The sequence below is a fragment of the Apis cerana genome, linkage group LG7 (assembly GCF_029169275.1).
Source record: "Apis cerana isolate GH-2021 linkage group LG7, AcerK_1.0, whole genome shotgun sequence".
Classification (NCBI taxonomy): domain Eukaryota; kingdom Metazoa; phylum Arthropoda; class Insecta; order Hymenoptera; family Apidae; genus Apis; species Apis cerana.
This window is the reverse complement of record NC_083858.1, coordinates 11858124-11874495: the sequence shown is the minus strand read 5'-3', so window position 1 is coordinate 11874495 and position 16372 is coordinate 11858124. Positions and strand designations below refer to the sequence as shown.

The following is a 16372-nucleotide window of genomic DNA, read 5'->3' as shown; positions in this document are numbered from 1 at the left end:
TGCTATGCTATGTTTGTACAACTTTATTCAATACATTTATGTTTACATTTTTTTTTTATTTTCTATATATTTTCTATATGTATAAAAATATATATTTTATTATAAAATTAAAAAATAATATACTTATAAAATATATAGAATATCAAAACAAATTTAATATTAATAATTTATATTTATTTAAAATAAATATATTTTACAATGTTAATAATTTAATTGAAACAAATCTAAAATGAGATTGTTATGAATTACATAAATTTGTATTATTTATATTTTCTTATTTCTCATAAAGTCAATACCAAAATTTTTATATTTTTTATAATGACAAAATATACTTTTTTTTTAATTTCATATTCTTTGATGATTATAATTAGAGAAAATAAATTTTTATTTCTTAATTCTTGTCTTAATAATATAATAAATAAATAGCTATCATAATATAATAAATATGATAAATAATAATATATAAATAATAACAATATAAATAATAATAATAAATATGATAAATAATTGTCTTTTAAAATTTATGAAAAAATAGAGTTATTTTTTTGTTATATTATACATTATCCAATTAATAAAATTTAATAAAAATTCAAATACTAATTTTTTATATTTTCATTTTTCATGAAATCAAAAGGTTATACATCAAAAATAGTTAAAAATCATCAAAATTACCAATAAAATTTTCATTATATTTTCATTATAATTAAAAATAAAATTTGATTTAATATAATTAAACTTTTTCTTTAATACAACACAGCATTTTTTTATTTTATCAATGTTATATCAATTTTATTTTTTTTTAATATTATTATACATGTATTATTAAAGAATGATATACAATGAAAATTATAATTAACTTTATATAACTACAAAATATAATGCAATAATCACTATCACCATAAATCTATAACATGTAGAACTATTACTTAATATAAATTTAAATCCAGAATCCACGGATTATACAATTATCAGTTATCAGTTATAAGATATTAAACTTTTGCTTCAAATTATTACTGACTAATAAAATGATTAATCATAAAATAAAATTTCAATCAAAAATATAAAAAATATTACAATATCATAAAAATTACTCAAATTTCATTTATGATGATTAAATAACAGCAAATATATTTAAAAAATAAAATTGAATTAATAACTTATATTAAATTAGAATTTGTAAATTATATTGCTAATTTGATATAAGATATTATCAAATAGAATTAGTTTTAAAATATGCTTTAAGTATACCTTTCTTAAGTTATTCTATAGTTAATGGGATTATAGAATCGGATAGTCGAAACAACAGGAAATATGGCGGCATTGCGCCGAGTACGAAGGTAAATTTGTATAAACTACATTTGTTTTTGATTATTACTTGATCAAATAAAAAAGACAACATTGTAGTGAAAGTGTGTAATGTTATGTGATAAGATGTATAGTGTTTTGTGACGAAAATAACAGCCCCTTGTGGCTGAATCGGATTTTTTGGTGTTGGATTATCGTCACACGAGACAAATAATTGGAAGTGCCCTCGAGGTGGCAGGTACGCAATTCAGAAACATACCCTTAAAAACATTACTATGTTATTCTAATTTCATTTTTTTTATATTATTTAAAAATAAAATCATTAATTATTATATTATTTATATACTATATTATTAAAAAATTTTGATGTTATTATTCCGAAACAGTGAATCGTTTACGACCTGAATCGGGTGTGTTCCCTGTTGTCATCAATAGGACATTGACTCTTAGGATATTGCCCTCGTTCGACCTTTAATTGTTCCTACAAAAATAAAATAAAATTAAATAAAATTATTTAAATTTTTATAGTATTGAAATTAATATTCATATTAATAATTTACAAATTTAAATTAAACAAGATGATAATATATTGAAAGTTTTAGATAATTAAATAATAATTAAATCGAACTATGTATTTTCAATATCAACAATAATTTATATTTTTTATATATAAACAATGTAATTAATAATATATTATTGACATAAATTATTATGTTTGCTATTGATTAGCTATTTAAAGCAACTATTTTGCAATGATCATAAATAAATATTTTATTTTTTGTTCAAGAATAAAATTAAATAAATTTTAATCAATAATTGTCGAATATTATATTCAACACTATATATATTTATGTTTTCATATAAAACGAATAAAATATACTTGAATGACATTTACAACTAGGAAATATGAAATGGCCTTTACATTTTATTTTGTTAAACGCTTATCGAAATTTTTTTTTGTTATACAAAATGTAATGCATATAATATTACTAATTTTGGATTTGAAAATAATAAAAATTCTAAGAAAAAAATATTATGAAAATAGTTAATTATATTGATTGTGATAAAAAATAATAGAACACGAGTTACACACGTGTACATACATATGCTAGATATGTTAGTGATATATAGGTCAAGCACTTCTCAACATCGAGGTCATTGCCCCAAGATTTACTCTGTCGATAAAACAGTCGTTAATTGATTAAATTCGTTCTATTACATACAATTCGACGATAGAGGTCACTACTTTAGATATTTATAATTTATCTCTTTTTTTTTAAACGCAATTTATACGTTTACATAGAAATGAAATAGATAGAATAGAAATGAAATATATAGTTTTTAGAGTGCATTCACATAAAATGCAATAAAAATGCATGCTTATCAATTATTAATAATATATTATTTTCTTTTTTAAATCATCAATGTTTGTTTTTTTCCTAAATTAAAAAGATATAAATTTTGATCTAAATTTAATATGATTTTCAACTTATTAATTTTGCAGGTAAATAAGATTTCGAACAGTGTTGCTATAATTTACGAATATTGTTTAATATATGCATATTGCTTAATATGTTTAATATTATATTTATATATTTTATATATATTGAAAATTGTCGAATCATCTATTGTCGAATTGAATTTATTAATATCAGATAGAAGCATGATTAATACTTCAATTTATATATATTTAATCTTAAAAAACACTTATTGTTAGAGACAAAGCGGAGTGAGCTTGAATCCAAAAACATTATGTTAACCATAATTGCTATTGTTATTTTCTATCTTTTAGCTAAATTAGATATTTCACAAAATAAATTTTTATTGATTTGAGGAAGCGTGAATTTATTATTACATATACGATTCATTATTAATTATTTTGAAATTTATATAATGGATATAAAAGATTTAGAATCAACTTATTTCATTTAATTTGCTTTGATCATGAGAATTATTATTATTCAATCGATTGTGATCAGTACATACATTCAAAGTGGTATTAGATTAATAATATTAATGCGCATGTGGCAATAAACAGTTGTCTTTTTCACATTTTATATGTATGTTTCTATGAATATTTGAATAAAAATAAAGAAATATATTCAATATGATATAATATTTTATCAATAAAATCAATTAATATTGAAAACTAATGAAACTAACAATAATAATGAAACGAATTATATTGAAATATAAACGCATATAAATGATTTGTTCATTCTAACCTAGATAAATCTTATGTCTGTCCTTTCGTATTTATAGAAAGAATTTTAGCAATTAATTTAACTGAAAATTTTTTTTCGACTTAGTCTCGTTAGAATTTGATCTCGTTTATAGATTATAGGATTATTTGCATATTTAAAATAATTGTATATCATTGATTAACAAACTCGTTATTGTTATTGTCACGTGATTTATATTTATTTTTGTAAGATTAGATATTTATTTTTTTCAATATCGAGCACAGTTTGTATGAGAATGAGATTTTACATATAAGCTAGTTCACATATAAAAAGCGTTCGATACGATATTTTTAGTGCAACGTTGTTGATTATTCGACTAACGAATTATTAATAAATCTCGGCTTTATTTTTGATTAGGCGAGCAATGTCGATCAGCCAGATAAAAAGATGCACGAGCCTGCATCATGTGTAAATTGATGGAACTGGTGACTGCACATATATATCGACACAACTGCGACCTTCGACTTTTATTAAGACGTAAACAACGATAAGATGATCAAACAACTATTTGTCTATTATTTTGTCATTAACATAATTTTGTCATTAATAATATTTATTACATTACGTCCATAAATATAATTTGTATATTTATGATATATTCTTAAAGTTTTTTAGATATTATAGAATATAGTACCTATACTAAAAAATGATTAAATTTATTGGAAATTTGTGTTTCAAAGTTCATTTATAATAGAATTTTAATAATATTTCTGATATACTCAATGAATTTATTCAATATAATACACATATATGATACCATGTGTGTATTTTTTCGTGCCATAATTACTTTCATCTTTTGAAAGTAAAAAAGTAAAAATATTCAAATATATTTCGAAGCATGCGATTACTTTTTATTACAATCGACAAATTTATAACAATACATTAAAAAAAATAATAATATATTCTATTTTTTAAACGTTAATTCATTTATCACTTCCAAGCAATTCTCAAAACTCTTTTTATGCGAGATTTGATCCTTCAGCGTTATCTTTTCCATTCATGACAAGATAAATTGTTTCAAGGATAAAAAGAAGGAATTATCGCGTAAATAGTAAAGAAGTTAGGGGCAAATTTTTCAAAATCTTCTTTTCTTCTTTTTATCTCTCACGTTGATGAGTTAGACATCAGGCTGTGAATACGTGTTCATTATCATACAGTTATCAAGCGTCGTGGAGTCAGAGTGGTTGCTAATAAAACGGACGTGTCTACTTAATTAACACAGAAGAATGATCGTGTAGATTAAACTAGGTCAGGCGAGTGACGCGCTTACATCCCTGACCGGGTAATATTTATTCTTGGCAGTGTATGCAGCGGAGATGCTGCAGCCCGTAAGAATATCGTTTACTTCTAACACGATTTTCGAAGCTTCGCTTTGTCAATATGCTTTTGACGTTGTTGCATCGCGTGATGCTTGATGCATAGTCCTCTTGGAAAAAGTTCAGAAACTTGCGGTAGATAAACTAAGATAACATCTAATACGACTTTATCGTATTTATAATTCTCGCGAATCTTTAATCTCTCTTTGATTGTGCATCGCTTGCAATAATATTTCATTTTTATTATCAACTTTAATAAATAATTTTAATAAAGTTTTACATTATCAATAATTAGCATTATTAGAAAATATATGTGTAGATAAGAAAATATGTTCTAGAAGTGTTATGTTCTAGAAAATACAATCTTCGTTATTTATAAGTATCACAAATTATACATGGTTGATAATCTTAACTTTTCGCTATTATCTTTTCTTTCTTTCTTTCTTTCTTTTCATTTTTTCTTTTTCTTTTCTTTTCTTTTCTTTTCTTTTTTTTTTTTTTTCCTTTTTTTTCTCCAGATAACGACGAAGTGATAGAAAATTGGTACTGCGTCGTTGTTATTCCACATATCCATAATGAATATTCCCTCAAATTTTTCAAATGAACTGCAACATCGTTGCAATTTGTTTACAGTAGGAGATAAGATAACAAATGCTACGTAAATACAGGATATCTTCCCAAGGTTAGTTGCGCTGTTTGCATCAGTTATTATGTACAATTCATAGTCGTGAAGATAGGGTTACATGCAAAATTTTCAAATTTTTTTTTTCTTCTTCTTTTTTCTTGATTTACAATATTTTTATATCGCAACATAATATTATTAAATTGAAGTTTTTATTCCATCTATAAATTATTATTAAATATAGATAATCTCATATAGATAAATAACGATTTCAGTAGAATTTTACGATCCATAAACATAATAAGAAAAATTAAATATCTCGATATTTTGAAGATTTTATAGTATTACGTCATATTACGTTACGTCACGTGATTATATTGTTACGTCGAAAATTTATCATCTTGTAGATGAGAAAACAAATTAACAAACAAATTGATAAATAAATAGAATAATAATTCACATTTTTCCGAATACTATAATTTTTCGTGCGGATATGTAAACCGAGAAGAAAATAAGATTAAGTTGGAAGCGAGTTCATGGCGAAGCCAGAGTGTCATGGCGAATTTTTTGATCATCGTTGTGGAACGATATTTCATTTCGCGGGTACACCTGCGGCAGGTGCAGGTTCCGATGAAAATAAGAAATTCACGATTTACTTTGCAAGATTTGACTAGCGAAAAGAATGACCGATATCGCTGCCGGTCGGCAGTTCGAGGATTAAAATCGTTAACTTTTTTTACGCGTCTCAATTTCCTCCGCGCATGCGCAGACGAACCGCATTATTCCTTAATTTATCATTCAATTTTTCATCGGCGGCCATTTGCATAATTAACATGTATCTACATATATCGGATTCTATTCGATCGTTCGATCGTTAAAAATTACGGTCAAAATTATCGATTCTCCATATAAAATATACAATACAATGATTTATCTTTGGTTTATTTCAATGATTAACACTCGATGGCAATGTTGGATACTTTTTTTTGGAATTGACTAATAAAAATATTTTATATTTTTCAATAATCGAAGAAAATAATGTAATTTTTTTTCAATGAAACTTTCTAAGAAAAAAAATGCCATTGAGATAAGCCGTTTAAAGCGGTATCAAAAAATTATATTAGAAAATAAAAAATATAGATAAAATTGTAATAATCATCGACAAAAGTAATTGAAAATTGATTCGAACAGTTTTAATCAGATAAGAAGAGTCATAAAGTTGATAAAATTTATAAATTAAAAATTCGACGAAAGTTACACTATTCTAAATTCAAAATTTAGAAAAATTTTGAAAGCATTTCTTCTTTGTTACTATTATCATTTATTATTTTCATTGTTTTGATCGTCAATAAGTTCCCAAATTATTTTCTACTAATTTTTCTTTTTTTTTTTTTAGAAACAAGCAGCAAAAATCGATATCACATAATTTGCGTCCATGAAACAATAATTTATAATTAATTACATAATATACATTATATATGTACATACTTTGTACAAACCGTATATTTTCTAATAATTTATACACTTTCGATATTGTTTCTTTTATATAATGCAATCCAATTATTTTTCTCGACGATATTCTCGAGTATTGTCGCTGTAGTTATCGAGCCGCAAGGTCAATAATAGGCTTCGTCGGATATTATCTGGGTAAATCGTAGCAAGTAGCTATTGATACGTGCGATGGTTACGAATCGTGGCGTATCTCGTATACGATGGAACAAACATTCGTGATTAGTCAAAAATCGGACATGTTCCAATGTTTTATTCTAATTGTTTATCTCGTTCGTGTATGATCTCGTTCGAATATCATTCGAATTCCTCCAACGACAGCACATTGTTTCGTTTGTTGTTTCGAACTTTATTTGAAAAAGAAAAAAATCCTTTATATTTTTTGATTTTAATTGAAAATTAAATTATTTGGAAATTTCATATTTCGGAAAAATCGTATATCGCTTATCGTAGCTTTAATAAAAATATTATAAAAATTACAAAAGGCTATGCAATTTTCTTATCGTTCTCAAATTAAGATTGGCGAAGGAAAATTCGAGCAATAATAATCGAGGCAGCCTATCTTTCGTTCATAAACAAATTTTAATGAATCTTAAATATAGTGGCACAATTACAATACGATCGTGTATCTTAAATTTTATTCCGCATAATCACATATTGACCTATAAATTGATCTCCAATAATGTGTCCAATACATATATATACATGCAGGTCTCGTTGCACCTATGAAATAAAGAAAACACACGCGTTACATGCGATCGATCGTGCGCGAAACGATTCAACGAATCTTTGAATAGCATCCACTTTTCGAGAAAGTAATCCAGCATTGATTTCACTCAGCGTGGGATGTCCGGAGATGGCGCAATAAAAAGAGCGTATCAGAAATTGTGCTGTAACGTATTTTCATCGAGTGCTTCTTTAGCTCGCACCGCTCTATTTTTAACGAAGCGTGTTCGTTCAATTGCAAAATACAACTCTCGTTCGTAAGTGCACCCTAGAAGCATGGGGAGGAGGACGCTTTTCTTCCTTGCGTGGGCAATTTTTATCTCCCGCCATTTTCAAAAATGCCTTCTTCTCTCCTCGACCGCTCATCTCGTCCGAATTCAAATCCGAAGGAATTTCAATTTCAATTGTCCGAGTTCGAATCGGAACGAGAATGCGACGCATCCATTCTTTTTTTGGCTCGAAGAAAAATAAAGAAAATTCGTGGGAACCTTCTCGATGAATTCGCAGATGGGGATAAGAGCGATAAGAAAAGGCGAGAAAGAGGACGAAGATTGAAAAATATAATTAATTATCCGTGTAACGACACAGAAGAGAGTCGGTCGCTCGAGAGTTAATATCGAGCGTTGCCTGATCCTTCGAAATACGGCGGGGATAGCGTTCCACGTGTACGTCTTGCCCCGTGGTTCAGGGGCAAAGGACTCTGTCCTGCCTCTCCTCCCCCGACCTTCTCTCTTTTTATTCCGTTTCTACACAGGGATACTTACACACACACACACGTACACGCGAAATCTGCGCGATATCTATAAAGTCTGTTGGTGAACTTTCGCGATTACATTTCCGCGAAGGAATGTTGCTCCTTACCTCGAGATATAAAAGGGGAAGAAGGGGAAGAAGAGTTCGATACTCGATCCAAGCGAGTAGCAGTGGAGGAGTACTCGCGAGCAAACTTATCCATTCGATTACCAAAACAAACGAGATCCCCTTCCTTCCATCGATCTGTGTAAACTCCGTTTATATAAGGATACCTCGATTCTCGAAGGAGCTGTTAACGATGAAACGGAAGATGTGGTTGGAGAATTTTACAGAATGGCAAAGTTTTTGATGGAGGAGAGAGGAGGAGGAGAGATATCGTCGCTAGTAAAAGCGAGAAAAAGCTCTCTCACGAGTACATTCGCAACCTAGGTTCCTTTGTTCCTTCCATCATCCCCTTCCTTAACGAAATTGGCGATGAATTCCCTGCGAAACTTTATCTTCCAGTCCTTATCAACTGTGCACTTTAACATATTCTTCAATCAAAATCTTACCTTTTAAGGCAACCAATTTTTCCTTTATCTATTTTAACCGGTAGCCAACCAATCCAAGACATGCGTCGTATTTTCGTCTTTCGATCCACGAATTGGCCTTATTTTTCCACTCTGCTCAACGATTCGCGATAACGGCAATTGCTTAATGAAAATTATTCGGTATCGCTCTAACTTATTATCACACTTGCTATTATCGCACTTGCCACGATCATATTGCACGTTAATCGATCCATTGGTCTGAAAAAAAATATATACATATATTTTCCTCATTGCTTGCCTCAAAAAGCTTGCCACTCTTTGATTCGCTCTTGAGGCATTCGGGCATCGAACGAGCACACACGGCCGACGATCAGAGACACCCTTTGAATGGATATCGATCGAAGAGCAGGAGCGAGGAACGAAGGGAAGGGGGATTTCGGATGATTCGCAAAATAATAATCGGAGAGAGAGAGGAGAGAGTAAAAGTGAATCGGTAGGTGATCGTCGTTAACGGTTGCGCTGCTCGAGAGAAGAAGAGCGGAGGAAACGACGGGCGGTCGCGCGTGCACCGACACGGCCCACAGAGTTTCGTCGTGGTTGATCAGGAGCGTGTCGATCGTCGGCCAGACCGAACACATGCACACGCACACCTCGGGGTTATCCTCGTGTAACCGTCCTCCTCCCCCTCCTTCCTTAACGCGTTCCCTTTTCGACCTCTGTCTTCCTCTCCGCGTTTCCCCTCCCCTCTTTTCCCGCTAGACTCGTGCATTCCTCCACGGTTTACCCTACGCTCGACCAGGAACAACCCCCGAAAATCAGCCCCCTGAACGAACAAAGAGTCTAGTGTCTAGACGGGTGGATATTACCGGCGACGACAACATGCACACCGTGTTTCGTATTTTCTTTGTTTCTTTCGCCCGCTCGATACCGCCTCTGCCTACCTTTGCCTCACCTCCCTATTAAAAAACACACCAGAGCTACGTAATGCCGCACCATACGCTATCCATACGCGTCCGTTTTCCGTTAAAATCGTTGTCGTGTTCCATCCTCCGTCTCTGTGGGTGGGGGGAGGTTACCGAGCAACGACGAATCTTGCCAATTTTCGCCGAATAATATCACGTACAGTATTACACACCGTATGTAACGGTAGATTTGAATTTTTGATGAAAAGACGGTGAGAGTTTTTTCTTTTTATTTCATTTTGGCGAAATGATGCGAGGTTTCGAAATATTTCTCAAATATTTGTCGGCCATGTTGGCTTTCACGCGCGGCAAATTCAAATCGTCTCAATCTTCGTATTTTCAAATACGAAATATAATGTAATCACGAATTTACTTGTTAGATCGTGTGCAAATATTGTATACGCTGTATCTCTCGTGGCTAAACAGCGACGATATCCAGGAATCGTTTCGATCGAAAGATTCTCACCTCGTCCCTTCTTTCATCCGCGAGCGATCAGAAACGAATTTGAAACGAGCGCATCGCGCATATGGGTTACCTCTCGCCACCTTATCAGTTATGCGGTATATCGCGCACACAGCGAAACCTAGCGATAGTAGAACGATGTCGACGACCCGATGTATCAACACAGACCTACCTGACGCCAGTTTCTAGATACAGTCATTCCACGAACGCGTGTGTATATCGCTTCTCTATGTGTCGAGCTGAATACGTATTCTGCAAGAATATCGAGAACCGTTTCCCGCCATTCCCTTTTTTAATAATAACATTCGAAATCGATGTCTTTATTCCAATTTTTTTTTTATCTATCTGCTTGCGAACCGACGCAACTTCATCGTATCGTGCGTTTTCGTCTTTATCTTTACTTTCTTTCTTCTTCTTTTTCTTTTATCCGTTTGAAATTTGTTTAGAAAATTGAATAGCTTCGTAAGAAAAGCAACCATCGTCTAATCTAATAAGATTGAATATAATTTCAATTTGATTCGATTAGATATAATTTTTCTTCGATATAATTACAGATAAAAATAACGTTACGTAAATCCTTAAATATGAGAATATAATGTAGAAGTCTGTTAACGGGCTCTTTTTAAAAAATTAATCAATTCATCGTAGCGATGTGCTACTAATGCTACTAATACGTTGTTGCGTCTCACGTTAAACACTTGAATCGTTTTGTACGACAAAGAGACCTATGTTTTACGACATGCACATCGGATTTGCCGTTCGAAGACTGGAAAATGCAGCTGGACGATCAAATATAAAGAAAACGCAACAACGTCGAATCGATCCCGACTTGCGTGTTCCGAGTATTGTAACGAAAGCCAATATTCCGTTAGAGAACATTCTTATCGATAAGAATGATAAAGAGAACGGGGTTTCACTCTGGCTGATTGCACGAAAATATCCTGCACATCTTCGAAACAAACATTTTCACGCAAATTTATTTCCTTCTTCTTTTTCTTTCCTTATCCGTCCGGAAGTTGTCCAACGAATTGAAACGCAAACTTGAAATTCAACAGGGAAGAAGAAGAATTTTATGAACGCGGAGGAAAAGCGGTGAAATCTGCACAAAGGTGGTGTTGATCCCGAGTTATCCAAGAGAATACCCACGCCGCTCGGTTTATTCGTGGCTCGAATTACTTCGATTACCCGCTGCATCGGTGAACGTTTGTCCATTTCGATTGAACGTCATCGTTTCCTCCGGCAAATTACAACGATAGGCGTTTCTATATCGAATCTGTATTATTAATAGCAGCCACGATCCCGAAGATGTTTCCTCGCCGCTCACAGGGCATGGGTGGGGGTGCAATACCATTCGATCGTCTCGATCGAATTTTTTTATTCTAATCGGCCACAATTTTAATAATCGTTGGAACCATGGATATTTGTCTATTCGAAAATGATAACGCAGGTATTACGATTTAAAATTAAAAGGAAAAAAGAAGTTATGTTAAAAACTGTAATTAATAATATTATAGTGATATTAAGTAATGAAACATGTATTTAAATGTTATTTATAAATATTAACGGTTTTTGAATTGAATTCGTATATTTTTTATAAAGCTTTAATGATATTTCCATTCGATATGTTTTCATATATCGGTTAAGAAATGCGAAAATTGGATTAATATTAGAATTTTTTAATTAATAAAATTTTTCTAGATCCGTTTTCTTGATATTATATATATATATATATATAGAAATTAGATTAGATTAGATTGATTCGAATTTTTGTAAAAGATTATATGAATTGGGATATTCTGAAATTATTAATGTACATAGAAATGTTATATAATCTATTCTTTATTTTTTATTACTTTAAAAAAGCAAACAATATAAATGCGATGGAAATGATACAAAGTGAAAATATAAAGAAACAATAATTACGCTTATTCTTACATTAAGGAATTTTTAAAAATTGAAATTGATTTTTAAATAGAATAAAATTTTTCAAATAAAAAGGAAACGTGTATATATCTCGTACGTTGGATTATTCACATTGATAGCGTGTCCATTGGTATGGTATGATATTTTAAGAAAAAAGTATAGCTTTGCATAAAATATTCATTGGATCGATATAAAAGCATATCCATAAAAATCATTTCATCGGCCGAATTTTCCACGTAGAATTTTCCTTTTGTAGCGACAATCTTCAGGCATCGAATGTATCAAGGAATAAATTCAATGCTACTGAGAGAGAAAGGAAAATGCAATAGATTTTCTTCGAATAATGTCATAGTTTCAAGATTATATAGTTTGAAACAAGACGTTCTTCATTATCTATAATGTAGAACTTTGCGTGTTCTTTATTATCTATAATGTATTACTGCATTTTCATGATATTTTTCATGTCACAGATACGATCAACTATGTTGCAAATAATTTTCGATGAGATCATTTGATTATAATGTCTACGTATAACTGCAACAATTTCGACGTGTCTTATTTTTCATCGTATATTAGTATCGTATAGATGTTGATGTCATTTATTTACGTTTCAATTAAACGTTTACAATTTTCCGCATCGTGCGCAATTTTCCTTTCTCATTCATCCAAAAGTTTTCTTATAATCCATGTTTTTAATTAACGAGCATTAATGTTGAACGATTTCCTGGAAAGATAAATTTCAATAATACAAAACTAATAACGTTATCCTGTTTTGTTTACTTTCAGGAAAAAAATAAAAAAAATGAAGGATGACGTGGACGAGGATGATGCTGGCGCGTTGTCTTCCACTTCTGTGCCGGAAACAACAATCTCGTACGGGTAAGAGTCCAGTTTTCTATTCTAAATCACGCTCAAGGTGGAGGCTCGAACTAATAAACACGTCAAGTCCATCGTATATTTATTTCGTGCAAAGAAATGTATTCCGATTGGTGCGAATTTGTTCGATGCTCGGTATAAACGATGTATTGTAAATTAAAACATTCCATAAATACCACAGGATAATTATAAATAGAATAATAATATTTTATTATTATTATTCGTGAAAGTTTAATTTACTTTAATGGAACGAATTATATATTTAAATTAAGATATTAGGAAGAACGAAGATACTGTTAGTAGGATATTCTGTTAGCGCGAGAGCGTACGTAATACTCGAATTCTCGCGCTTAAATTCAGCAAGACACACGAACGAAAATTTGTTTCTTATCGCGCGAGTGGAAGCAGCCTTACACAAGGGATCCGCCTAAAAATGTGTTGTTATCATGCTGCGCGTTCTGAGCGCGGATAGCATTGGAAGAAGACGAGGGGAACGACGATTGGTCGTCTGCGTGGAGGGGGGTAACGTTGATTGTTACGCAGAGTGGGGGTAACGCTCCACCGGCAGTTCGTATCTGACTATCGTACGTGTTGCGTCTTGACGCTCTTTAAGCTGATTTTGGCAAATATTCATTTCGATGAATATATGTATTCTTGAAAATATACGAGACGTATATACACAAGTGTTGACGCTTCGACATGCTTTTAATAAATATTCGCTGTATTATCGTAGAGTAAACTGTAAAATCGAATCGCGCTGTTTGTTGTATCGATAAGCGATATATCGTAACTGTTCGAAATCGACGTTCAATCGTGAAAGTTCGTGTGTGCACTATCCATATTGTCATTACTCGAAATATGGCATAAAATTTGTGGCTTATATCCATGGAATGCATAGTTTACGTATATTTTTTCCGTTCTAAGAGACATTTGGGACAGTGTGTCAAGGCTAGAGATTCCACGAAGTAACATAGTGCCTTGGGTCTCGTTTTATTACGTTTCACACGATGTAATGAAACGTCGGAGCGGGGAGAAAGATCAGCGTATGCATCTGAAACGCGTTTTGATCTGATGGTAACTAGTCTGCTCGTCGATCGATGCTCTCTTGTGATCCGTATGTCTTCGTGTACGGATTTCCTGCTGTGCCGCGATCTAGAACACGGTGTCAAGGTCAAGCGAATCCGACGAAGAATTCGCGTGCATGTCAAATATTCGTAAGCAGAAACCGAGAGGCAATCGTTCCGATACGTGACATCTCGGTTCACGAAGATCAGTGTATCGTGGAATTGTCAAACGCGTAAGCGTGTTAAATCAAGCGGGAAAAATCATTACCACGGTCGTTACGTCACGACAGTTTGAAGCTAGTGCGTTCCAGACGAAAAAATGTGATTTTCCCGTGACTTATCTTGAAAAAACAGTGTGTTTTTGCAATTTTTTTTTCGTCAATGCAAGTTTTGACATTGCATCGCCATTACGTTGAGTGTATACACGTTCATACACGAAAGAAAGAATAACAGAGATTTGGCGGGATAACAAACTAATCGTAGGTTCAACAGAAAAAAGCGTAACCATCGATAAAACAGTTTCTCTTTTTTTTTTTTTTTCGTATTTTTTTCTGTGTAAGTGCCTCTTCATCGTTTCATCGAAATTTCGATATATTGTCGAATGTTTGTTCGTCGTCCAACACAGATAGAGAGGTTTTTATCTGTACGCGAAGAAACAAGCACGAGCGATCGTGCGAGTAAGATTAACCGGCGACCTGGCTAATTTTAATTCGCGCAACAAACAAGCCGCGAAGTTGTCGCGCGATAACAGTGGTACATCACAGTTGTAACGTTGAACGTCGCTGTTTGCGCGTTCTCCAATATGGCGAACGACGCTGAAGAAGAGTTTAGTGTTTTAAAAGTTTCTTCTTGAATAACACGTTCGTTTGAAGTATCAACAATTTTTTCGTTAACAGGTGTGCGATTAATATAGAAGTGTACAGAGTCTATGGAGTGAAAAAACCAAAGTGTCAAAAGATAATTTTCAAATTAAACAATCGATACTCGTTTCTTGTACAATGATACGCAAGGATAATCTACCGAATTACAGTTTGCACTTTGATCATATATACAAAAAATTTAGAGATTCGTGTACTTGAATCGATTCGCGCATCGTTCGACAAAATTGATTGGTACGCGGTATCGTTCGAAAAGTGTTAACTATGTGGAGCAAATCACAGGAGCAAGTATACTTGCATTCTCAACAACAACAACAACAACAAACGCTTCACCCGGGGATCATCGGCACGACCGATATGATGCAACATCATCATTCATCCGCCACCATGGATTTGTCGATTCCAAGGTCAGATTCGTTGTTCTGTTAATCATATAAGGTCGGAATGGATGCGCCAAGGTGAACGGATATGCGTGTAATCCGTGTAATGTTAAGGTTCAATATTAATCGTTTTGAGGTTAACCCTCGCATCAGCTAGGGTGAAATATTTTCGTTACGTAATTGATCTAGTGTAGTTTTATTTAATCGTGATAGAAAAAAACAAGACGGAATTTACATTTACTACGCAATTGTAAGATGCATATGAATACATATTGCTTGCTTATTGAATATTCAAATAACAAAGTAAATAAAGAAACATTTTTTATCAAATAGAAAATTCGATCTTTTCGAAATTGCATAAAGTTCTAGAATAAACGAAATCGAAGTTCAAGGTTTCGAATCGATTGGCTGTTATGAAAAAATATCGATTTGTTTGTGATTTTCATATCGACTTATCTAATATGTAATTGAAAGTCAAATTGTTTTGCTGCGCGATCAGCAACTTTTACACGCGATTCATTCGTGCATATTCGTTTTAAAAACGCGTTAATTAGAAACTCGACTCGTTGATTTCAATTGCTCGTTTATCTTATTTCTTTTATGAAAAAAAATCGACATTCGCTTTCCTATTTTTTTTTTTTTTTTTTTGTAATCGTATTTAGGCCAACATGCTCAGTTTCAAAATTAATGCAAGAGAGATCGGTGCAAGTTACGAACACGTAGTAGCTTGGGGCATACCGAGATTGCAAAGGTCACGATATTGCTTCAACCTTGCAATCTATATTCTACCGACAAGTCGAGCATAGATAGCAGTTGACATTA

At 32.0% G+C, this 16372-nt stretch overlaps 1 protein-coding gene across 1 annotated transcript in view; it reads left to right on the top strand.

Moving 5' to 3' along the window:
- Positions 1 to 13783: 13783 nt before the first annotated feature.
- The window catches only part of LOC107999315 (circadian locomoter output cycles protein kaput), a 50742-nt gene continuing 48153 nt past the window's right edge, over positions 13784 to 16372 (top strand). The window contains exon 1 of the mRNA XM_062077242.1: positions 13784 to 15577. Within this exon, the coding sequence (XP_061933226.1) occupies positions 15435 to 15577 (143 nt within the window). The 5' untranslated portion in view covers positions 13784 to 15434. The remainder of the gene's footprint in view (positions 15578 to 16372) is intronic.